Source organism: Ochotona princeps, chromosome 8 (genome assembly GCF_030435755.1).
Source record: "Ochotona princeps isolate mOchPri1 chromosome 8, mOchPri1.hap1, whole genome shotgun sequence".
Classification (NCBI taxonomy): Eukaryota; Metazoa; Chordata; class Mammalia; order Lagomorpha; family Ochotonidae; genus Ochotona; species Ochotona princeps.
Window position 1 is genome coordinate 45,411,475 of NC_080839.1, and position 24,146 is coordinate 45,435,620.

The 24,146-nt window shown below is 53.1% G+C and overlaps 1 protein-coding gene across 8 annotated transcripts in view; it reads left to right on the plus strand.

Annotated features, from left to right (window-relative positions):
- The window catches only part of DYSF (dysferlin), a 176,520-nt gene that overhangs the window by 59,062 nt on the left and 93,312 nt on the right, over positions 1-24,146 (plus strand). For all 8 annotated transcript variants that reach the window (XM_058667950.1, XM_058667952.1, XM_058667954.1 and 5 more), the window contains 9 exons: positions 2,649-2,717; positions 2,855-2,898; positions 6,725-6,807; positions 14,760-14,875; positions 15,246-15,359; positions 15,792-15,969; positions 16,450-16,574; positions 18,294-18,397; positions 22,377-22,569. In XM_058667950.1, the coding sequence (XP_058523933.1) occupies positions 2,649-2,717; positions 2,855-2,898; positions 6,725-6,807; positions 14,760-14,875; positions 15,246-15,359; positions 15,792-15,969; positions 16,450-16,574; positions 18,294-18,397; positions 22,377-22,569 (1,026 nt within the window). The remainder of the gene's footprint in view (positions 1-2,648; positions 2,718-2,854; positions 2,899-6,724; positions 6,808-14,759; positions 14,876-15,245; positions 15,360-15,791; positions 15,970-16,449; positions 16,575-18,293; positions 18,398-22,376; positions 22,570-24,146) is intronic.

A 24,146-nucleotide genomic window follows, 5' to 3' on the forward strand; every position in this document is an offset into this window, starting at 1 on the left:
CATGGATAAAATGGCTTGGGGCTGGTACAGGTTGAAGCCAGGAGCTCCTTCCTGTCTTCCAACCTGGGTGACAGGAACTGATATACTAGAGCCACCTTCTGCTGCCTCCCAGGCCCATTTGCAAGGAGCTGGCTAGGAAGTTAACAAGCCAGGAGGTGATGCGGGGCGTGGGGACTCCAAGTAGCAGCTTAAAACACTGTGCCACGATGCCAGCTGCTCACCTCTGATTTTACTGATCTTGGTTCCCTCTTCATCTTTCAGTCTAGCTGAAGTTTTATCTTGTTCATCTTTTTAAGAAACTGACTCTTTGATGAACCCTTGGTGTTTTCTTCATTTCTATTTAATTTAGTTCTACTCTGATGTTGACTTTGGGATTTGGTTTGTTCTTTTTTCCCCCCTCCTTCCTAAGGTCCTTGAGACGCATGGTTAGGTTGTTTATTTTATGTCTTTTTTTTCTTTCTGATGTGGGTTTTTATTGCTATAGCCATCTCTCCTAGTGCTGTTTTGGCTGCACCCCATAATTTTTGCTACATTGTGTTTGCATTTTATTAATTCCTAGGAACTTTATAGTTGGTCCCTGTCCTCCCTCCTTTTTTTAAAGTTGTATTTATTTGAAAGGCAGAGTGACTGGGGTGGAGGAGAGAGAACTTCCAGTGGCTGTAGAAGCCCAGGTTGGGCCATGCTATCTTCAGGAGCCAGAAACTCCATCTGCCTTCCTCTACATGGGTGCAGGGGCCCAAATGTTTGAACCATCCTCCACTGCTTTCCTCCAGGCACATTAGCAGGGAGCTAGATGGGAAGCTGAGCAGCTGGGACTCAAACTGGAGCTCCGACACAGGATGCTGGCAGATGCTATAATCCTTTCTCTGTGTTGTACCTTCTGAAACTGGCTAGAATTTCTCTGCTCATGTCTATCTGAGGTGCTATGGGTCTCCTGTCTTTGGGCATCCATGACTTTGTCCAGATGGGGAATTTTCTGCTGCCATTTGATTTAATGGGTTTTTATGCCTTCATTCTTCTCTCTCTCTCATGAAATTCCTTGTGTCCCACAGCTCATGGTGGCTCTCTGTCTTCATTCTTCTTCATTGTGTTCTCTTTCGTCTGGGTTAAAAGTTCTGTTTTCAAGCTCAGGTATTTTGCTTGATTCAGTTAGGTTTAACCTTTCAACACAAATTGTTGCCAAGTATTGTGTACCTTGCTTTTTCTACATATAATTGTAGCTTGGAGATTATTTCCTGTCTGTACACAGAATGATCTTCATTGTTTTGCAAAGCTGTATAGTATTCCATTATGTGGATGGATCACAACCTGCCCAATTTCTCCTCTACTGGTGGATCCCTGAGTTGTTCCAAATCCTTGCTGGCTTGAGTCATGCTGCACTGGATAACCTCACATGTATGCCATTCTGGACATGTGCAGGCATTTCTGCAAGCTATGTGTCTAGAGAAGCAACAGGGCCAAAGCAATGCGAGTTTTTGATTTTAATTAGTCGTGAGCATTTGTCTTCTGGAGGAGTCAAACTGTTTTTCCTACCAGTGAACAGGAGCATGCCCTTTTTCAACTGCTGTCTACAATGGATTGTCAGACTTCAGAGAAGTTTGTGAGTCTAATGGATAAGGAATGGCGTCTCATTCGTTTTCTTAGGGTTTCTTTTATGGAGTGACTTTGAGCCTGCTCTTCTAGGCTTCACAGCCCTGGGTCTATGAGCTATCTGTTCCAGTCTTTTCCTGACACTCCAAGGGGTGGTTGGTCTCTCTCTACCCTTTGCTTTACTACTACAAACACCAAATCCTGACAGCTATCCTTGGCCACATGTCCATGCAGTCTTGGCCTGTGTTTCTCTTCTGGGGGAGAGGGGTACAGGAGCTTGCACCAGGGGTGGTGGAGATGGAGACAAATTTCTTACTCTTGGGACCTGGGGTTCTTAATCTATGCCAGATGCTAAAAAAAAAATATCATGCATGTGCAAGGCCCCCAGCACATGCTCTGAAGGCTCTCAGCTATACTGTGTAGAACCTGCAGACCCACCAGGACCTGTGTATTGGAAATGCAGCCTTCACCTGCTGTCCATGTGTGTGGGTCCAGAGGACCCTGGCTGCTCTCCTCTACTCCAAGGGCAGAGTTGACACAGGAGCTGCTGCCTTGGGTCTGACTTCCACTCCTGCTGTTTTTTTTTTTTTTCTGAAAAGTTCCATCTCTAGGACAGCACTAGGCTGAGACCATCTGTGGCTTACAGGCTTTGCATCTTGGCTGAATTTTCCTTCACTCTCAGAAGCAAGTGCATGGCCCCAATCTCTCCCATTCCCTCATCTTTGCCCTCTCAGGACTCGTGGTCTGCTAAAGTGGCAGGTGATCTGGTCCTCAGCCTGCAGGGGCCTCTGGGAAAACCACTCAGGCCTCTTCCCCTAACCCATTGCTCACGGCAGCAGTGGGAGTTGGAGCTGGGGTTGGGGAGTATCCAGCCAGAGGGCAGAAGACCTGTGGTATCTGGGCAACTCTCCCCACTTCGCCTTACCTCCCAGCTGTGGGGGAAACCTTCTGTTGAACTCTGTCTCTGCATCCACATCTGGGTCACTGGCTGCTTTGATTGTTCCTGATGTAGCTTGGAGGCCCTGTGATCTTTCATGTCCCTGTCCTCTGTCCTGCAGCTGTGCAGCAAGATCCTGGAGAAGACGGCCAACCCTCAATGGAACCAGAGCATCACGCTGCCTGCCATGGTGAGCCCCAGCCCTATATCACCCCATGCCACTCCACCCTACCCCAGGGTCAGGGGTGCTTGGCTTCCCAGCCTCCCACCTGCATCCCAGGCTCCTGCTGGGAGGAAGGGCTCCACTCTCTGCTCTTCCCTCTGCAGTTTCCCTCCATGTGTGAGAAAATGAGGATTCGCGTGATGGACTGGTGAGTTCCGGGGGCCTTGGACCTTTCTGGGGTTTGGCTTGCTCTGTGTGATTCTGCTCAGTCTGCCAGCAGTGAGAGAAGTCTTGGGTTAGTGGTCTTGGGGAGATGGTGTGGCCGGGTCCTGGCATACTTGCTCACTGCCCTGCTGTAAGAGGTGAAGTCTGAGCTAAAGGCAGATAGGAAAGGCATGGTCAGAGGAAGTCATGGCAAATCCATCTCTGAGGCTGGCAGGGGCTGGGCAGGCTTCCCGGAGGTGGTGTGTCAGGTGATGGATGGTCAGGAGGGGTGGGCTTGACAACAGTTCTGTGGTGAGGAAAGGCCTGGAACCAGGGGAAGGAGGTTGGAGGGAGCGGAGCTTCCGGGAGTGAGGCTGTGCCCTGGCGTTGATATAGGGGACAGAAAGGTTTCCTATCGGGCGAAATGGACCAGCTTGCTTTGGTTGGGGATGGCCCCGCGGGTGTGGGCCAGGTGAAGATGATGCTCTATGAGTCTCAAGAACAGGTAGTAGCTAACCACTGGTTCAGTATCTCCTGTGTGCCAAGCTGTGTGTCCAGCAAGCACTTCTCATCTGACCCTGGGCTGAGGGGCGTGACCGCAAAGGAGGAAGTAGAATGGGGCAGGCTAAGTGACCAGGTGACAGCCAGAAGGCTGACCCCAAGGCTGAGTGCCTGTGCTAGTACCTGCCATCTGGGCGGGGGGAGGGAAGGGTGTGTGACATTGGATGATTCATGCTGCGACCTTCAGGACCCCAGGCATCCCCAAAAGCCAGCACTGTCCTTTCTCTGCCCCCAAAAAGCCTTGATCATGCGGTTCTCCTTTGGGCCCAGGGCCCATGGCACCCCCAGCCAGGGGGATAATGAGAGATGAAGGAAAAACCCCCAGACCACAGAGCCGTTAAAGTGTGTGCCAGTTCCCCAGGCCTTAAGGAAACAGCTTGTGAGAATTAGAGGGGAGGGGCTGGCCCAGCTAGGAGGGCCAGCCAGGGGCAGGCTTGGGGACTGTGACCACGGCTGTGTGCTGTGAGGAAGCGGTTTGGGGATGTGTGGTGTCCTTGCTGTCCCTATAAGGATGCAGGGAAGGTGTGGTGTGATCTGTGTGTATGTGTGTGGGGGGAGGGGCAGCGGGGGCCCTGGCCGTGCATGTCTGTGCGTGAGTGTGCACGGGGGGGTGTGTGCGGGCGCGCTGGCCCGTGTGTCATGGGTATGCCTGGTGTGAGTCTGTGTGAGTCGTGGCAGAGGCAGGGGCATGCCACACAGTGCAAACACATGACGGCATGTGGGGGCCGCGCCTGGGGTTTGGGTTGAAGTGGTATTTTTATTGTGAGTCTATTTTCAGACTCGCTGTATTTTCCAAAAGCAACCTCAAGCCCCAAAACCCAGCTGGCCGCCAGAAAACATTGTGGGGCTGTAAGTTCCTCTGCAGAATAGTGCCTTCTTCCCAGAAGGGCAATTGCTCGTGTTACTACCTGAGCCCTGGAAGGGGGATGGGGCCACGTATGCCTCTACGTTATCATCCAGTCCATCCTTCAACAATTCCTTTTTTGCTGGAAAACAAAAATCCCAAACCCAGCCCTTACCTCCATAGAAACAGACTCTCCCTTCCCACCTTTTCCTCCTCTCTGATTCAGGTAAGGTTAGAATTCTAATTCCTCTGCAACTGTGGCGTTTTTGTGGGGATTGAGCATGGAGGTAGGGTAGAAATGCCACCATCTATCAGGTATTTGGAGTTGATAATCTTGTTGTAAAGTATGTCAGTGTGCCTGGAAATTCTAGCTTTTTAGTGTTTTCTTCTTTAAATATTATTTGGAAGGTGAAGTTAGAGAGATTGAGAGAGAGATATCTTCCATCTGCTGGTTTATTTCCCAGATGGTTGCAATAGCTAGGGCTGGGCCTGGCCAGAGCCAGGAGACAAGGGCTTCATCTGGGTCTCCCATGTGGGTTTAGGGACCCAAGTAAATGGCCATCTTCTGTTGCTTTCTCAGATGCACTAACAGGGAGCTGGGTGAAAAGTGGAACAGCCAGGATTTGAACTGGCTCCCATATGGTATGCTAGTTCCTCAGGCAGAGTGTTAGTCTACTATGCTACAATAGTACTGGCTTTCCCAGTTCTTAACATTTCCTAGGACATGTGATGAAGACCTCAGCTGAAAATTTACTCTTTTTGGCCTCTGTCCTGAAGGAAAACTTCAAAATGTATTTATTTATTTATTTGAAAGTCAGAGTTAGAGGGTCAGGTGTGATGGTTCAACTGGCTAATCCTCGCTTTGCAAGCGCTAGTATCCCTTATGGGCACTGATTTGTGTTTTGGCTACTCCACTTCCCATCCAGCTCCCTGCTCATGGCTCGGGAAACCAGTAGAGGACGGCCCAAAGCCCTGGGACTCTGCACCCACGTGGGAGACTCTGAGGAAGCTCCTGGCCCCTGGCTTTGAATCGGCTCAGTTCTGGCCATTGTAGCCATTTGAGAAGTGATTCAGTGGATGGAAGATCTTTCTCTCTTTCCTTTTTCTCTGTAAATCTGTCTTTTCAATAAAAAAATATATTTTAGTTTTTTTTTTAAGTTTTATCTTCCATCTGCTGATTCACTCCTCAGATGAATGCAATGGCCAGTGCTGAGCCAGGCCCGAGCCAGATCCAAATCAGGAACTTCATCTGGGTCTCCCAAGCCAAAAGCACTTGGGCTGTGTTTGACTGCTTTTATCATGTCATTACTTGGGAGCTGGATTGGAAGCGTCGTAGCTGGTGGCTTTACTTGCTACACCACAATACAGACCAAAGGAAGGAAAACTTGAAGCTTAATCATCTCTTTGAGTCCTGAAAAAAAAAAAAAAAAAAAAAACCAGGAAGGGAGGGGGAAGAAAGGATTAGAATTGGGGTTAGAATGAAATAAAACGCGATCCCCATGCCCAACTGTGTCCTTCACATATTGACCTGAGATCTCCAAGGCCAAGTGCCCTGAGCCAGGGGAGAGGCCCAAGAGGCCTTGAGAAGAGGGAAGGTGCATCTGAGATCCTGCCTGAAGCAGGCCAGTCTCTTGCAGCCCAGCGAGTTGCAGCCTGCCTGCCACTGGCACTGGGGTCTCAGATATTCCTGTCTGAGGGGACTGTCCTATGCGTTGAAAGGTGTTTAGCCCCAACCATGGTCTTCTTACGCTAGGTGCCCATTACACCCCCTTCCCACTCTGAAATTGTCTCCAGACATTGCCATGTGTTTCCCGGGAGGGTCAGAACCTCCGAATTGGCAAGTGCAGGTCTGGCCTGTTTGGGGTGCTGCAGGTGGCTCCATATACCAGCTCGCGTGTCAGTTTAACCTTGTAAACCCCAGCTGCCTTATCCCACATCAGAACTCATGCACCTGCTGTGAGGACTTGGTGAGCTGTCATCTGGGCTAAGTGTCAATGACACACTGGGTTCTTAGTGGGAGCTGGGTAAGGGTCCACCGTCACTGTTGATGCAGGAGGAGCAGGCGTGAGGTCTGGGGAGTTTCTTCTGGATGTGGGTGTTGCTTTGGCTCTAGACACTTGGTTCTGCTCTGAGTCTGTGCTAAGCCATGTCTGGCTTCCCCAAACTTCCCACCTGTCCCTGGCTTCCTACCTGTCAGCCTACAGCTACTCTCATGGCCCCGAGTTGGTGGCTGGAATAGGTATGATACAAGGTCCTGCTAGGGGAGTCTGGGGCAAGCTTTCTGCCCAAGTACAGAGTGGGGAATCCCAGGGACTCCCCCTGCCATGGTGTCACCAAGGCTGCTTCTTTCCTGGGGCGGGGCTGTGATCTGTTGTGCCCTGCAACCACCCCTGTGTTCAGTCTCTTTCTGCCCCCTCCATTCTAGGGACCGCCTCACCCACAACGACATCGTGGCCACCACCTACCTGAGTATGTCGAAGATCTCTGCCCCTGGAGGGGAACTGGAAGGTACGTCCCACAGGCCTGCCTCCTGAGCTCTCTCCACTTTGCCCCCCCCAATCTGTCGTGGGCCTTTGAAGAGGGAGGATCATGAAGCCTTGAGTGCCCACATCCCTGGTCAGCGAGAGGGGCCTTTGCAGACTCATAGGAGACGCCTCCCTTCGGGGTCGGATGCTGAAAGGCTTGGAGAATGCAAGTCCCTCTTGTGAATGACAAGGCCTGCTCATTCACTGGGTTTTGTCTTGAGTGTCTGAGCGTCAGAAGTTTCTATTTTGAAACTGTTTTCATTGGCCCATGAAAAGGGAATGCATCTCTATTTCTCAAAATTTTCAATAAAGAGATCATCTGAAAATGGGATAGCCGATTTACCCCTAAGACCACTCCTCCAGACAAGAATGCACTATGAGCATTTTTGGCCCTTTCTTTACATACATGTACACCTGTGTACATACATGTGTGGCCATGCACACTGGGGTATGTGTGCATGTACATATGTACACATTAAAATCTAAAAAAAAAAACTTTTGCTAATTTGGCAATTGAAAATACTGCCTCATTATTGCCTTAATTTCATTTCATTGATAGCTTTGAAAGTTGATCAATGTGAATTCTAAAATATTTTAATCATTAAAATAATAAATATTCAGTATTATTTATTCATAAGCATCTATTTATGATATACTTTGTGATATACTATGTATTTGTACATTGCATCTTATTATAAATTCCTTATTCATGTTCTTGGCCCACATTTTTGCTGGTATGTTTTTCTTTCTCCTTGTTTTGTAAGAGCATAGGGCTCTGTCCTTAGGTGGTAAATAATTTTTACCATTTTTAAAAAGCTTTATTCATCTGTCTATCTATTTATTTATCCAAAGAGGGAGAGGCAGAGACAAATCTTCCATCAGCAGGTTTCTTCCAAAGAGGGGAATTTCAACTTTTCATCAGTTGAGAAGGAGTGGGTATTACATCATTCTTCCTAATCAGCTGGTGATATGGATGAACAGACGCCAATACTGCAGTCTTACAAGCAATTCACTCCTGCTGGAGCTGGGCTGGTCCAAAGCTAGGGGCCAGGAGCTTCTTTTGGGTCTTCCTTGTGGGTACAGCGGCCCAAGGAATTGATTCGCAGGGAGCTGGACAGGAAGTGCAGCAGCCAGAATGCACTGGCACCCATTTGGGATGCTCACGTTATAGGTAATGGCTTTACGAGCTATGCCAAAGTACTGGCCCTGCAAGTTTTAGTTTTACCAAATAACAGGCTTGACTTTTAGAAAGTTAGCATTTCTATGCAACCAAACCTGTAAATCTTTCTTTTGTGAATAATGTAGGGACCTAATATCACTTTAAAAAGTTGTTCTGTGATATTACCAATGCTGTATTTTGAGTGATCTTTTTCCTACAGTTTGAACTGCCACCGTTATGCCTTACTAAGTTTCTCAGTTGGTTTCTGGGTCTGTTTCTTGATTTTCTATTATTTTCAACTGGTATGTATGCTTATTATTTTTTGGTTTTGGTATCTGGGATATGCTGGCTCTGTAAAATTAATTGGAAAGATTTAAAGTTTTCTCTAACATCTGGAACAGTTTATATAACATAAGGATATAGTCTTTTGAGGGTTTGAAATAATTCACCCATAAAACCATACGGGCTGGGTACCCTTTCTCAGTGGGTGTAGCAAGAGCTCTTCAAAAGCATTTAGCTTCTATTGTGATGATTGTTATTTTTAGTTTGTGACTTTTATTCCAGTCAATTTCATTAATTTGAATTTTCTTAGCATCCATTACATGGAGGGTTTTAATTTATGGAGTGTGTTGTTGCAGAACTGCCTTTTATGAGCTAATTCTTCCTACCTGTGGTGTTTTCCTAGTTCGGTTGTGTTGGAATTTTCCCCTTTGGACAGCCTTATTAATGTGTTAATAAAACTGTATTAATAACACTGTACTTTGAATGCTCTTAGATTTGAAAATTATTAGAGAAGGGAAGGAGGGAGAAGGGGAGAGAGAGGCCAGCTAGTTTCACTGTTGGTTCACTCCCCAAGAGCCTGCCAGGGCTCTGCATGAGGCTGGAATCAGGAGCCAGGGACTCAACCAGGTCTCCGTGCTTTTGAAGGAACCCAGCTACCTGGCGCAGCACCTGCTGCCTCCCAGGGCGTTGACTAGTGAGGCTGAAACTGGAAGTGGAGTTGGGGTTTGAGTTTACACACTCTTTTAGGGGATGTGGGCATCCCAGTGTTGTCTTAACTTCTGTCCGCACGCTCTCCTATTGACTTGCTTCCTTTCCAAACTTTCCAACTAATTTGCATTCACTTTTAGAGTTTCTTATTCAAATAATACGAGTAAGGGTTCTGCCTCGTACTTTAAAAAGTCGTCAAAGCTCTTATTTATTTTCACATTTGAATATTCACTCTGTTTTGAAATGTGTTGGTGTGTGTTCTGAGAGCAGTTTGGTTTGATTTTGTGGACAACCTTATTTTTATTCTGAGTAGATGTGTGTGTGGGGATTTGTCTTCTCTCACTCATTCTCCGTCAAGGTGCAAGTCTGTTCTCACTGAAGTTTTTGTGTGGTATGGTGAGTCCTTACATGTGAGTTGAAGAGTAAAGAGCTCAGGTGTGGTGCTCTGAACCCCTGAAGGCTGGCTGGGTGGTGGTGGAGGCACCTGCGGGGACCCCAGCCAGCCAGGCTCTGGTCCTGCTGGCCTCCAGGGGGGCTCTCAGGTGTCTTGATCCACTGGCATGGTCATAGGAACAGAGCGAGTTGATGGACTTGGAGCTCTGAAGGTGTCCTCCATGCACTTGGCCCCACGCTGACACTTCCTGTTTGTGATCTCGGGAACTTTCTGGCCATGTCATGAACTGGACTTGTTTTTCTCTGTACAAATTCTGATTTTTAAGATTGATGATCGCATTTGAGTTTTTTTACCCAGGCTGTTGTTCCTCCTAGCACATCAGTTCCTTCTGAGAAGGAGTGCTTTGGTCCACATGGGTTTTCTCTCCAATCGGTGTTGGCATTTTCCGTCAGGCACAGTACCTGGGGCTCTGTCCCTCCAGCTCCTTGGTTTCCTTATATCTGGATAGGGCTGGGGGTAGGGAGTGGTGAGCGCTGTGGGCAGACTGACTACCTGGTTCTGTTGAAGTTGCTCTCCTTTCTAGTCCCTTCTTTCAGGTTCTCTGAAACATTAACAAAAAAACAGCACCCTTTTACTTATAGAAAGATGTCAATATGCCGGAAAGCAGAGAATTTTCCAGTGAAATCCATGTACCTTCCCTCAACCTCCATGTCCAGCCGCTGTTTGCCATTCTGGTTCTATTGCTGGGACTTCACATCGATGGGGTACTCACATCGATGGAGCCACTGCTCTTAGGGCCCTGCCACTCCTCCCCGACCTGGGAGCTGCCTATCCCAGGTGGCAGTGTCCTGTCCATGGATGCTGTTGGGGTTTCTGACAAGGGCTGTCCTGTGAGATAGGGAGTGTGGGGCGTGACGGCCACCTTCCTCACAGCCTAGGTGAGGAAGGACACTCCTGCCTGTCCTGGTCTCAGAACTGAGGGGTAGATGAGAAGAGGTGCAGTGTGGCCTCACGAGGCTCCAGCTGTGCCTGAACCACGTCCTCTGAGGGGAAATGCTAACCTCCTCCCCCCAATTAAATCTGGGGGAACGGCTGCTTCACTAGGAATGTCGAGTGGGGATAGGCTCAAGACCATTGCCAGCCACTAGATGGCGCTCAAGTCAAAGGCATCCCAGTGTGCGTTAGGGAGGCAGGCAGAGGCAGGACCACCTGGTCTCCCAGATTGTTCTGGAAATTTGGTGAGCATCCTCTCATTGGCCTTGACTTTGTGGTTAAAGAGCTTGAGTGGCATGGCAGGGAGATTCAAGGCCCTGGGTCAAGCAGTCACCCGTCTGCCTGACCGCCCAAGCTCTGGTGCCTACAGTCCAGTATTCCTAGGACCCTGTGCTCCCAAGTATTAAGTGCAGGTTTTCTTTTTCAAGGCGTGCTCTCCTTAGAAACTGGCATCTTTTTGAAAGGTAATAGGCACAGGAGATTCAGGAAACCCGAGGGGACTCTTGGGTAATTTTGTACCCATGAAAACCTCGCTGCCACAGAGCTCATACCCTGTGTCTCTGTCCGTGGCTGAGAGCTCCAAAGTGGGTTGCTTTTTGTCCTTGGGACATGGGTGATGTGATTTCTCCCGCAGGGCTCCCTCTTGCCTCCTTTGTGGTGCAGGCTGGCATTGGGCAGCTGAATGCCCCAGGCTTGGGAAGGTGCCGAGAGGAGAGAGGGCTGGCCGGCCACAGGTGGCGGTCTCAGCTTCCCCAGGAGATCCATGTGTCCCTGGGGACTATGCCTTGTGGCTCACTGGGCTGGGAGCCTCTGCCTGTGGTGTCCTTCAGCCTCCCCCGGGCGAGGGGCCTGCTGGGGCCACCAAGTTGGGAGGATTTGTCTGTGTTTTGGGACTCTCTCAATCCTGGTTTCCTGGACTTGGAGAAAACACACTAGAACACTTGTGCTTGGCAGAAGGGTGATGAGGGCTAAATAGAGGCTTTGTCTGGGGCAGCCGTGCTGGTCACTTTGCCTTGAGTTTATGAGCTAGCTGTCTGCAGACACAGTGGGAGAAACCTAGGCTTGGCCTCAGCATCCAGGGGCCCCTGACCTGCCCATGATGGAAACCCATGTCCTGAAGTGACACCTGGGTCATGTTGTGTGATACTCTGTCCCTGTAGTCCCATGCCTAGCTGAGCTTGTCCAGTGAACGCATGGACAATGAAGGAAAGGCATGAATGAAGGCAAGGCATGGCTGGGGACCAGGCAGCTCGACCCCCACCCTCTGTGGCCTCCCAGCTAGATGCTAGTGGGATTTGGTGGGAGGAGGGGGCTCTGAGTTTGGGCTGGCTGTGTTCTGCAGTCAGGATTTGAAGTCTGGCTGTGGTGGGAGCTGAGCTGGCCTCCATGAGAAGCTCGTGGGGTTGGGCCCTGTGGTCTTGGCCACCTCATGTTCACAGAATTGGCAGGACCTGCTAGTGATCACTTGGAGGGAGCTGGAAGCAGTTTGCTTCCTTCTAGTGGTCCCTGGCCACTGCTTCCTGGAGAGCTGTGCCCATGTGAGTCCTCTGGCTGTGGCTGGGCTCCCCTGATGATGAAAATTGATCCCTGCGCACTTGGAGATGGCCATGAGGTGTGACTTTGGCAGCTCAGCTGTCTGTCAACTGGCTGAGTCGCCGAGGCTGACCCAGGGCCTCCCCTCCACATTCCCTCTGCCTCACGTGCTCAGCCCTGTACTCACCTCCAAACCTCCACACTCCCTCCCCTTTTATCTTCTCTGCCCTCTCTCGGGAGCTCTGTTCATTCTTCCTTCTCACCTCTCAGCTCCCACGTGCAGTGAAGAGCTGTGAGAAACAGCAACAGAGATTTTTGTTTTAGGGAGGGAAGCAACAGGTAAGGTAAACAGCAGGTTCACCAACCATGTCCCAAGGCTTGATCGTGAACTTGGACTGGGCTGCATTTTAATGATTGGAGAAGGAAGGGCAAAGAGTGGAAGAAGCAGACATTGGAGAGGACTGAGTGGGAGATGGACGAATATGCCTGCTCCCCTGGAAGATGGCTTCAAGGGTCCAGGAGCACACGAGGGCATATCCCTCCTTTCTTCTTGTTTATAGACACCCAGTGCCGTGTTTAGGGACATACCCAACATTTAGGGATGTCAGCTAGTGGATGGCATCACCTGTACTTCACTGAAAGTATCGGCAGGTGCTAAAAGTAGGGCTCCCAGAGCCTGCTGTGAAAATGCAACTTGGTACCTCCTGTGGCAATACTGCCAATGATCACTAGATGGAGATGTTGTGCCTGAGAAATGACGCTGCTCAGTACCCCCTGCCCTGGAGCAGGCAACCTGCCTGTCGGTGTTGGAGCTCTGGGTGTGTGGTGTGGCTTGGGCCTTCCTCTCCCTTGCTCCAAGTCTGTATGCTGTTTTCTTATGTATCTGGATCTGGGATGGAAGAGCTTGCTTTCTGTGTTGTTTCAGAATATATTGAATGGACTCCTGTCCAGTTTTCAATGGGCAGATGGTCAGGGAAGACCCCCGAGGGTTCCTTGTGGTGCCAGAGTCTGTGTCTGAGTTTGCGAGGGGTTTGCAGCTGGGCTGGGGTGGAGCCGGGCCACATCTGCTTCCCACACAGGAGCTGTCTTTCCAGCTGTCTGTCTGCAGACCCTGCACCCACCCACCCCCATGCATGTAACTGGCCCTCCGCCCAGGCGCGCCCATCCTAACTCCCTTTCCATTTCTTCACGCTTCAGAGGAGCCCGCAGGCGTGGTCAAGCCTCCGCCAGCCATGGACCGTATGTTCTGCTGCACCAGAGCCTTGGGTGTTTGCTGGAGGGAGAGGGTGTTTGTACCTGTGGTGGGACTGAGATTCGCAGGCAGCCTCTGAGCTTGCTATCTGTGGCTGTGACCCTCTGCTAGTGTAGCACACACACGGATTAACATTTGAGGGCATTTCTTCCCATTCTCCCCGACTCCTTTCTAGCCTGCTGGGCTTGGGATGATGCTCTGTGTGGCCAGGGTGTCTGCAATGGGGCAGGGGAGTGTGAGGTGTCTGAGGGACTGGGAGGAAGTCAGGGGCTGGGGAGGCTGAGGTTGATATCAACAAGCTCAAGGTGATCCGAGAGGATGGTGACCCATGTGTGTTTTTGTTTTGTTGCTTGGACATTTCTGCACCTGCAGAGCTGAGCTCGGTTTATGCTGACGTCTGAAAGAGGCAATGTGTGAGAAATGCAGAGTGAATCCTGGCAATGGGGTCCCTGTCCCTCCTGCCCCACTCCCAGCCCCCAGGTCTCCAGCAGTGGTGGGGCCCTCAGATCCGGCCCAAGCACTTTTTGCTGAGGCCACCAGACCTAGCCTTGACCTGGCTGGTCTTTGCGTCGGTTGAGCCATTCCAAGTGGTTCTTGCACCTGGCCCTAATTTCTATCTTTAGCGTATTGAAGATGTTCTCTGTAAGAGCTCCTTGTTTAGTTGCAAGGCACAATGACAGATGAAGAGAGAGAGAACCTTCTGTGCATTAGTTCACTCCCCAAATGTCTGCAATAGCCTGGGGTTGGGCAGGCCCAAGCCAGGAGTCAGAAACTCCCTCTGGGTCTCCCATGTGGGTGAGACTTGAGTACATGGGCCATCGAGCAGCCAGGACTCAATCCAGCACTCTGGTATGTGAGCCTTGTTATCAGCAGCCTCACCCACTGCGTATTTCTGCCCTTTTCTCCGAAAGGGTTTTTCATGACTAGGCAAGTCCCATTCTGGGAGAGCTGGCTGTGGGCCAGAGAAGGACACTGATGAGAGTGGCCACCCATACAGGAGTGATGTGGAGGGCAGGTGTGCTCTCATCACTGGTGGAAGTGGCTCCTTCACTGGACAGTTACTGTTTGGACAGTGTGTGTTTGTGTGTGTGTGTGTGTGTGTGTGTGTGTGTGTGTGTGTGCGTGTGTGTGTGTGTGTAAGGGATCCTGGGCAAACAAGGCTAGTGGACACAGGGGCCTGTTTTGCTGGGCAGGGACATCATCCAGGCCCCTTCAGTGTTACACTGGAAGGTGGATTCTCTGGTTCCCAAGCTTGGAGTCCTGCTAGGGGGAGGGCATGGGTGCTGAGGAAGCGAGCATGGGGAGAGGGTTGTGGGACTGTGGGGGCCCAAGCCCCACAGCTTTGCTACCGGCTGCATGTACATATTTGTAGCTGTGTGTCCGCTTGCATCTCTGAGTCTCAGTAATGATGCCTTCCTGTCTCTGGGTAAGGAACCCCAGGGGAGAGCATGAGGATGCTTGTGGATGTCACGGCTCTGTGTGCGCTTATGAGGGCTGCCTTGGCGCACGTGGTGGGAGCAGGTGTCTGGGCGGGACTCAGATGTGACAGTGGTGGGGCTGAGCACTAGCCAGTGTCCTGGGCCCACCCCTCTGATTGCTGCGTATGTCTCCCAGTGGACGACCATCTGGGCTTTCTGCCCACTTTTGGGCCCTGCTATGTCAACCTCTACGGCAGCCCCAGGGAGTTCACAGGATTTCCGGACCCCTATGCAGAGCTCAACACCAGCAAGGTAAGCCGGGGTGGGATGCCAGGTGGCCTGGGGCCTGCATGCAGGGTCCTTCCAGCCTGGCTTACGATCCAGGACCCGATGAGGCCAGGCAGGCATAAGGCCAGGCAGCCAACCCCTCAGAACATCCTCCAGTTGCTCTTGCTCCTGCCTCTCCCTTGGGGTCTGCGTGACCTCCGCTTTTCCTGGCCTGAAAGATGCCCACAGGCCCTGGGGTTCTGCTGGGCTCGAGTCTGCCCTGAACTCACCTGCAGATGATGGCATTGCTGTGGGGGATCTCCTGGCCCCCTGAGAGCAGAGGCCTCAGTCAGCAGTGTCTGTTCCCTTCTCTTCCCTGCCTCCCCTGCTCCTGCTGATCTGACTCCTCTGACAGGGAGAAGGCGTGGCTTACCGAGGCCGCCTCCTGCTCTCCCTGGAGACCAAGTTGGTGGAGCACAGTGAGCAAAAGGTGGAGGACCTCCCTGCTGACGACATCCTTCGGGTGGAGGTGAGAGAATGGCCCTGGGGGTGGGAGCTGGGTCCCCATTGAATGATGCCATGCAGCGATTGGCTTAGCTCAGCCCTGCGTCCATCACACCTTCGCTTCCTTGGGCATTTGGGATGTCAAGTGTATGTTATTGACACCTGCCATGCTTCCCTGGGAGGGATGCCCGGAGGCTAGAAGAAGAGAAGTGACCATGTTTCAGGAGCTTAGAGCTTGAGGCAAAAGGAGTAGCTGTTTAAGTTCTAACAGTGCTGTGAGCACAGCTGGCAATGACAGTGTCCACGTCAACACTTACCAGCAAACACGTCTGCCTGGGGTTCCATGCTGGACTTTTTGCCACTTGTCTGTCCAAGTGGTGCCATCTCTGGGTATGGGCGATCTCCTTCTCTCCCTGACTCCTGCCCGTGACCTCTGGTCTGCCCCCTCTGCCCTCAGAAGTACCTGAGGAGGCGCAAGTACTCGCTGTTTGCTGCCTTCTACTCGGCCTCGATGCTGCAGGATGTGGATGCTGCCATCCAATTTGAAGTCAGCATCGGCAACTATGGGAACAAATTTGATACAACCTGTCTGCCACTGGCCTCCACCACCCAGTACAGCCGGGCAGTCTTTGATGGTGAGGCCTGAGGCCATGATTTTTGGGGGTGGGTTGGTTATGGAGCACTGAGACCCTGGAGTGAAGGCTATGCTCTTGGGGGGGAGGTTCCCAGACCGTGAGGCACAGACCCAGTCCTAGATCCTTCCCCACTTTCCCCAAGATGGCTGTTGTCTGTAGTTGGTGTGGATTTTGACCTGCGACTGCCCTGACGCCTGGTCTGCTGGGCTTGGCCTGGGGCTTTTGGGGGAGGGTGGAGCTGGCATCGCCAGGGTCTGGCTGCACGCTCCTGTGTCTGGCAGGAGCCAGAGCTCCCACCTCATTTGGGGAGTACATGTTGTTGGAAACTTCCCAGATGGGAATTGGGCAGGTGCCTGTCTATTCCACCCCAGTCTTTTCCCAGCCATTCCAGGCTGCTTCTCATTCTGCAACAACCAGGAGGAGACCTGAGCTCCCGAGGTCCCCTTGCCCCTGGGGCCTCATGTCCTTCTTCCCTTCCAGGTTGCAACTACTACTACCTGCCCTGGGGCAACGTGAAGCCAGTGGTGGTACTGTCCTCCTACTGGGAAGACATCAGCCACAGGGTGGAGACACAGAACCTTCTGCTTGGGATCGCTGACCGGCTGGTGAGCAGAAGCCTCCCCAGGCCTCAAGCATGGGCAGTGTCTTCAGATTGTTTGGCCTGGGAGTCTGTGGTCTTGCCTTGCAGTTTTGACAGGAAGAGCAGGGTGGGAACAGCCCCAGTCTGATAAGAGGATTGCTTGGAGAAATTGTCACTAGACTAGGGATGAGGGTTTCAGCTGGCCAAGCTTGCTCACCCCTCACATGCTCCTGGGCTCTCATCGCACAAGCATGTATGCAGGCCGGTGTTGGAAATTTTAGCTGTAGGTCAGAGGCTGCCCTGGGCATAGTCTTTCCACTCCTCTCACACAGGGCTTTCCAAACGTAGGTTCTGGAGACTCCTGTGGGGAGCGGGGAGAGGAGGACTTGCTAGGTCATATCCCATTGGGCAAGATGGGAGGCAGGAGCTCAGCTCAGCTGCTTAGGTGGGTGCCCTGGCAAGGAGATGACCTTGGGCGGAAGCTGTGGGCTGCAAGGAGGAGGAATGCTGTGGGGAGTGACCCTGGTGGCTTTGGACAGGGCAGTTGGGGAGAAGAGCAGAGAACAGGAGGGCGGGTGGTGAGGTCTGGCTGGGAGGTGAGGAAGGGACCTTGCAGAGGTCACTTGCAGTTGCTGGGAGGTAGGCCAGAGTCCTGGAGAATCACAAAGGTGGAGAGGCTGAGGGAGGGGAGAAGGCAAGGGGGGAAGGTGATGGGCTGGAGGGAGGCTGGCCATGAGGGCGTAGTCTGTGGGAAGGTGGAGGAGGCAGGTACAGCTGCTGTTGGAACAATAGAGGAGCTGGTGGAGGGGCCTGGGAGCAGGTGGGTGAGGAGATAAGCACTTAGAGAGGTGGGAGGTGAAGCAAGAAGAACTGGATCAGTGCAGGGGTCCAGACGAGGCCAAGGGTAGGGGGGGCCTGGTGGGCCATATCTTCCTTGAGGCTAGCAGCTCTGGAGGAGGAGGGAAGAGGCCAGCAAAGAAGAGATGGAGTGACTTTGGAATGAGTCTGGATCAGCTGTCATCTCACAGCCACATCCCAGACCCCATGGATGCCGGAGAGCAGTGGCTGGGCTTGCTTTCCAGGCTCTGTGCTAGACTGGTGCAGTGAACCTGGAGTACTTCCTGTGTACTCCAGGGGGACATGGTGGAGAGGTGCATGGGGGGACCTATGGACAGATTCACTTCCCAGCTCAGGGCTTCAGACCACAGGGAGAGAGAGGGGTGGCAAAGAGCTCAGAGTGGGGGACCAGCTGCTGCAGGCCGGGAAGGTTTGGGGCAGGAACTTGCTGTGCCTGGAGGTGGATTCTCCCCATAGCCTCTCCTCTCCAGGAAGGCCAGCTTGCTCTGAGCCTAGTTGGGTGGCAGCCTCTGGAGAGAGAGGGTTCCAGGCATGGAACTGGAACAGCCTTAAAGTGGGCCACTCAGCTTTGGGGTGTAAAACCTGGCTTGAAGGTGGTGGGTGAGGAGGGGCATGCATGCTAATTCTGTTTCAGTCTGCAGGCAGCATCTGAACTGTTGGAGACCACCTGTGAGGTCATCGGTCCTGGCCTGGGGATCTGGGAGCATTTGAGTGTGGGGACCCCAGAATGTTCTTGAATAGCTGAGCCTGGGCTCTGCCTTCTCTGCTTTAAGTGGTCACTCCCTTTTGGTTCAGGGACTGAATGGGGACAGGACCAGGAGCTTGCATCTGGTCTTGGTGTCCTGCACCCTGATGGCTTTCTGACCTTGGCCTGCCCATTCCACAGGAAGCTGGTCTGGCGCAGGTCCACCTGGCCCTGAAGGCGCAGTGCTTGGAGGACGCAGACACCCTGGGGGCTCGGCTGATGGATGAGCTCATTGCAGACTGCAGGTAGGGGGTACCTGGCGCCCTCCTCTGCTAGCTGGCAGGGTGAGGCCCATTTCCCTGGGAGTGTTCGTGTGTGGCGGTGAGCAGGGCATGTCTCCCAGCCATGCTTGGCCAGCAGTCCAGCCCATGCTGAGTGCAAAGGTGGAGGAGCCAGTGCGGGGAGTTGAAAAGGTGACATTTAGAGCAGGTCATAAATCTCCCTGCAGCAGCGGCAGCTGTGGGCCTGGGGCGGCCCAGCTTACCTGAATGGAGAGCATTGTGTCTCTGATCCCCGACCTCTTATTTCCCTGATGGAATCTCCAGGAGAAGTTGGCCTGAGTGTGTGTGTGTGTGTGTGTGTGTGTGTGTGTGTGTGTGCACATGCCACAGTGCCCCTCCCTAGGGCTGCAGTGGGCCCATGGTTTCTGGTTAGCTTTCTCTTGACACAGCTAGTTGTGAGCTGTAGGACGTGAGGGCATGGGGTGATGCAGAATCGAAGGAACAGTGGCCCCACAGAAGGGGCGTGTCTCTGCATCTCCCCCTCTGATACTGGGGTGCCTGGAACTTCAGGCTGTCTGAGGAATGACTCCTTTATGATGGAAACAAGTGCATGGCCCATGATCAGGAAGGGCTTGATAACTGGTCACTCCGATTGTTGGGAAGAAAAACTGTCAGGAGATTGATTGAAATACTTGTCCCTATAACTGGCTTTGCGGCTCTATGGCTTTGGGCAGCTTCACTTCTGCGGACCTCTCAGCTGTCAGTGGACTTCATGAGGAGTAATGGCACTTCTGTGTAGTTGGGGTTAAGTGTGAGTGTATGACAATGTGTTCTGTGGCCCCTCCGTATCTCATCACCCCGCCCCCTGTCCAGCCATGGAACCTCTTGGAAAGGGTCTCAGAGGGGCCTTCATGCTAAGAAATGGGAGTCACCTCTTTTTTTTTTTATGACTATTTTTTTTTTATTATTGTATTGTTGTTGACAATCTTTACAGGGAGTCACCTCTTGCAGCAGCCCTTTCAGGTCCTTAGTACCCCAGTGAGGAAGTGCATATCTCTCAAAATCTGATCCTGGGGCTGGTGTTGTGACACCCATTGGTTACGCCTGTAATGATGGCTTCCCATAGGAACACCTGTTTGAGCCCTGGTTGCTCCCTGCTAACACACCTGGGACAGCAGTGTGAGATGGCCCTAAGTGCTCAGGCCCTTACACCCCTGTGGGTGATCTGGATGGAGTTCTGGGCTCCTGGCAGCCATCTGGGGAGGAAACTAATGGATGCATGAGAGAACTCTCTGTTTTCCTCCCTCCCTTGGTGTAGCATTCTGCCTTTTAAATATCTTAAAAAAAAAATCCTACCCCCCAAGGAATGTCCTCTTCCCCCAGTAATGGAATTCTAGATGGGTCACTCATTCATTTATTCATATACCCCCAAACCTTCCTAGAACCTGGCAGGCTTAGGGCCAAGAACCCAGAGCATCCTGACAAGGGTGTTCCTTCAGTCCGCTGGGGGTGAGGACATCAAAGTGAGCTAATGGAGGAACAGCTGTTGGGGCTGTAGAACTCAGAGCAGGTGTACTGAAGTCCAACAATTCCACCTCGGGGGGCTTCCTGGAGGAGAAATGCTTGGTGAGGACTTGGATGGAGGTGTGAGGGCTGGCCTTTGGAGAGGAAACTGACCACCTGCTGCCCTAGGATTCGGGGTAGGGGGCAGGAAAGCTGATGCCTTACACAGGGCTGGCTTTAGGGTCTGCTAAGGAGAGGTTAGTCCTGGGAGACAGAAGAGTAACGGGATCCCCTGGGGTTCAACTGCCCATTCTGGCTGCAGTGTGAGGGGCGACCTGCTGGTGGGGTGGTAAGTGGGTGCGGAAGGGCAGCTCTGCAGCTGAGTTGTGACAAAGGTGTGATGAAGGCAGGGATGCCAGGAATAAGGGGAGCCAGGCAGGATAGAGGTCAGTGTGGGCTCTTCCAGGAGCGTTGTGATGACAGCAGTGTCCCGTGTGAGGTGCTGCACAGGTGTTCACTGACCAAAATGATGATCTCCCACTGACAGATGGGAGAAACTGAGGTACAGAAGGAGACTGGGTGATCGTCTCTTAGCTCTGGCCATCTCTGAGGCATCAACACAGTTGGAGGTAGCTGAGGGGTTCAGGACAGGGTAGGTGTCCAGGGTATGGGGTGAGGCTAGAGTGGGGCTGGGGGGACACAACTGAGGTGGGTGGGCATTTCTGTCTCCCCCAGGCCCTGCCTGCAAATTAGCTCTTGGCACCCCAATGGCACCACCCCTTGGGGTGGTGGGTGGGCCGTAGGCTTACTGGTGACTCATAGGTGGGGAGGACCCTTGGCATGTCTAAGGTGCTGGAAACCTAGAGCTGGGGAGGAGATGGGGCAGGGGGAGGGACCTCTGGACCTGGGCTATCTCTCTGTTCTGGCAGGATTTGGCAGGAAATGCCTCTGCTCTGCCTGTCACCTTGCATCATCCTCCTGGAAGGGGTGGGTTGGTTGGCTGTCCCAGGTCCCAGGTGCTTGGGCAGGAAGTAGAGTGCCTCCTTCTGTAGGATGCACACATGGCTGTGAGGTAAGGGAATTTCAGGCACCACCTGGATCTATGAGAGCCAGTCCAGGCCCAGAGGGAACGTGGGGGAGCAGTGACAAGAGACCAATTACCTTTCAGGTTGGACGCTGGCCCCTCCTGGTGGCCAGCCCTGATACAGGCACCCTTCTGGGTCTGGCAGGGCAGGCAGTGACTGTGCACAGTTGGGTGAGCCTGCGCTGAGCCCTGCCGTGCACCCACCCCTGATCTCCAAGTCAGGAGCATTGCAGGGTGCAGCGTCATCAGCCTGCCTTTCACCTCCCTACCCTTTTGTACCTGCTGTCTTGGGCTCTCTAAGTCACCACCGAGGCAGGCTGTGCTGGCCCCTCAACCTTCCTCAGGTCCAGGCAAGCCCCAGCGCAGGGGCCCCCTCCACCCGGAGCGTGCCCCTGCACCTCCGCCGTTCCCAGCCCCGGGCAGCCCCATCCGCGGCACCCTTGGGCAGTAAATATTATATTACTACAGGGTGTGCAGTACGTGACCTAAGACAGGCCCCAGGGCTTAAGTTTCTCCGAGATGGAGTTTGCCTGCCGCTCCCCCCACCCTAAAAATTCAATTAAAAAAAATAACAGGAAAAATGCAGCGCGCCGAGGGCCTGCCAGAGTGGTGGATCTGGCGCGGCGGTGCCGCTGCGCTCGGCCGGTAATTGGTTCTGCATAGCTCGGGGAAATTGGCAGAAAAATAAATCAGCCGGGAGCCGGGAGTCGAGACGCTGCGGGGAGGGGAAAGGGAGGGGGCGAGCTGTGGGAGCGGAGTCGGCGGGTTTGACTGATGTCCTGTTGGGGAGTCGAAGGCTCCTCTGGCCAGTTGGTTGGGGGGTGTGTGGTGGGGGCGGGGTGGACCCCACCTGTGATCGGGAGTGGTCGGAAGGGGGCCTGGCCAGGTGAGGAGACAGCACGGAGGCTCCCATTCCCTGCTGCAACCCTGATGTGCTCACTCACCCCAGAGGGGCGCATTGGCCAGGAGCAGCCCTGGTGGGAGGCTGGGAGGTGGTCAGGAGCTTTGCCTCCCAAAGGACCCCTCACACTGGGCTCGGGGCTGTGGTTTCTGGGATGGTGGGGGAACCCCCTTCTCTCCCCAGGGGCTGTTCTGGGCCAGAGGGGTCTGGGCGGGTGATATAGGACTGCCCCTGGAGGACACATCTGTATTCTGGCTGGCAGCCTCCCAACTGTCCTTGTGAGTTCCAAATAGACTGCCAAGGGTAAAGGGCAGGAGGCCTTCAGAGTGGGAAGTGCGTGGTTGGGTAGGGTAGTGAGGACTGTGAAAGTAGATCAGGTTGGGGCAGGCGCCTGGCAGGTGGACCTAGGGCCTGGGGCCTGCTGTGAGTCTGTGCACACACACACACGTGTGTGTGTGTGTATGTATGTGCGCCTGAACTCGGGAATATCAGTGCAATCACGTGTGTCTTTGCAGTCAGCCTTTGCACAACGCCCGTGAGACACCCTCTGCCACCCAACTGGACCACTACCTGTACCAGCTGCGTAGCCGTCACCTGAGCCAGATCACAGAGGCCGCCCTGGCTCTGAAGCTCAGCCATGGTGGGCTCCCGGCTGTCCTGGAGCAGGCGGAGGACTGGCTGCTGCGTCTCCGTGCCCTGGCTGAGGAGGTACTAACCCTGGACTCCCAGAATGGAGAGGAACTCAGGGGTGGTCTGGGCCAGTGCTGGGTGGCCTTAGGCAGGCAACTTGCCTTTTCTGAGTCTCAGAGACCCCATATACAGCAGGCATTGAGTGTCATGGGGGACAGCATGGACCCTGAACACTGTAGGTGTTTAATAAATTCTCTTTGCTTCCCAAAGTATGTCAGAGACACAGCTAGGACCGTACTGGCTATAGGTCTGGTGCTACAGGCTGCCTTCCAGGGACCTTGTTCTGCCAGCCTATGCCTGTTGGACTTGACCTCAAGCCTGCCTCTCTTGGGCAATGTGTCTCCAACCCTGTTATACTGAGCTGGACCTTGCCAGAGAGAGTTGGCTTCAGTGTGTCTTTGGGGGTGCCCTTTCTGTTACCTTCATACCCCTACCCAAGGTTGGAGAGGCCAGAAGCACCCACACAACTCCTGGTGAGCAGGCAGCCCATGGGAATGAGGGGTCCTCATTATGGACCCCTCATCCCCCCAGAGCCATGTGGGGACCCCCAGGGAGGAGGTGGAGTGGTGAGGAAAGGGTCTCCCTGGAAGCAGTGTTGGGGGAATGGCACGGGGAGGAGGACATATGGAAGAGCAGGTGGAGATGCTGCCTGGGGCGAGTGAGGGTTCCTGGGTGTCGTCCAGTTCAGGACCTGCTGGCACAAGGCCAGTTCCCTGGGGACAGCTGTGTTGCTCAGAACTGACCAGCCCCTCAGGTGGCCACTGGTCACCTCGGGATCTTGTTAGGGTGGCCCTTGAGATCTAAGCACAAACCACAATGTACCTGCCAGTGGTTCAGGCAGAGTGCAGGCTAGAAACCCTTTTCTTCAATGTGTATGCATCAGAATTCCCCAGGGGTTGATGGGAGCAGGGAAGAGAGTACCTCCGGAGGTCCCAACCACAGGGACCCCAGGAAGGCTGAAAACTTGCGTTTCCAAGTTGCAAGAAACTGGCACTGCAGCTCCTGGGGTCATGGCGTAAGAGCCGTGTGCTGTCAGCTGTCAGGAACGTACATTCTGAGCCCTTACTTCTCTGTTGGCTTTCTTCGCATGTCAGGTAGAAGTGCCTGGCTTGCTGCCTAGGCTCTCTGGAGAAATTAAGGGAAATGGTCCCTGTGACGTGTCTGCTTTGGGAACATCGCCCAATGGGGTCACTGGGCCCTAGGCACTCTTGGCTCGCTATCCTTTGAATCAAAGGGAGCCAATGTCATTCACTGTCCAAGGCCCCATGGGCTCAGCACCTTACAGTTCTGTTCTGGGCTGGACCCTGTTTCAGAGACCATTGATTGCTTGGGGCTGGAGTCTTGCTGTTAGAGGGGTAGAGGGGCGAGTGTCCTCCAGCAGCGGTGGGGGTGGGAATGCCTTTGGTGCATGTGGGGCCTTGCTCAAGGCCGCTTTCCGGGGACCTTGGAGACTGCTGACTGAAGGGCAAGGTTATGTCCCTGACCTAGCCTTAGCCTCTAATGGATGTGTATGTACCGTTTGGGGACACCCAGCATGAGCATCTCTTAGCAGATGCAAGGGGAATTTTCTGTGGGTTCCTATGGGTACCATGGGT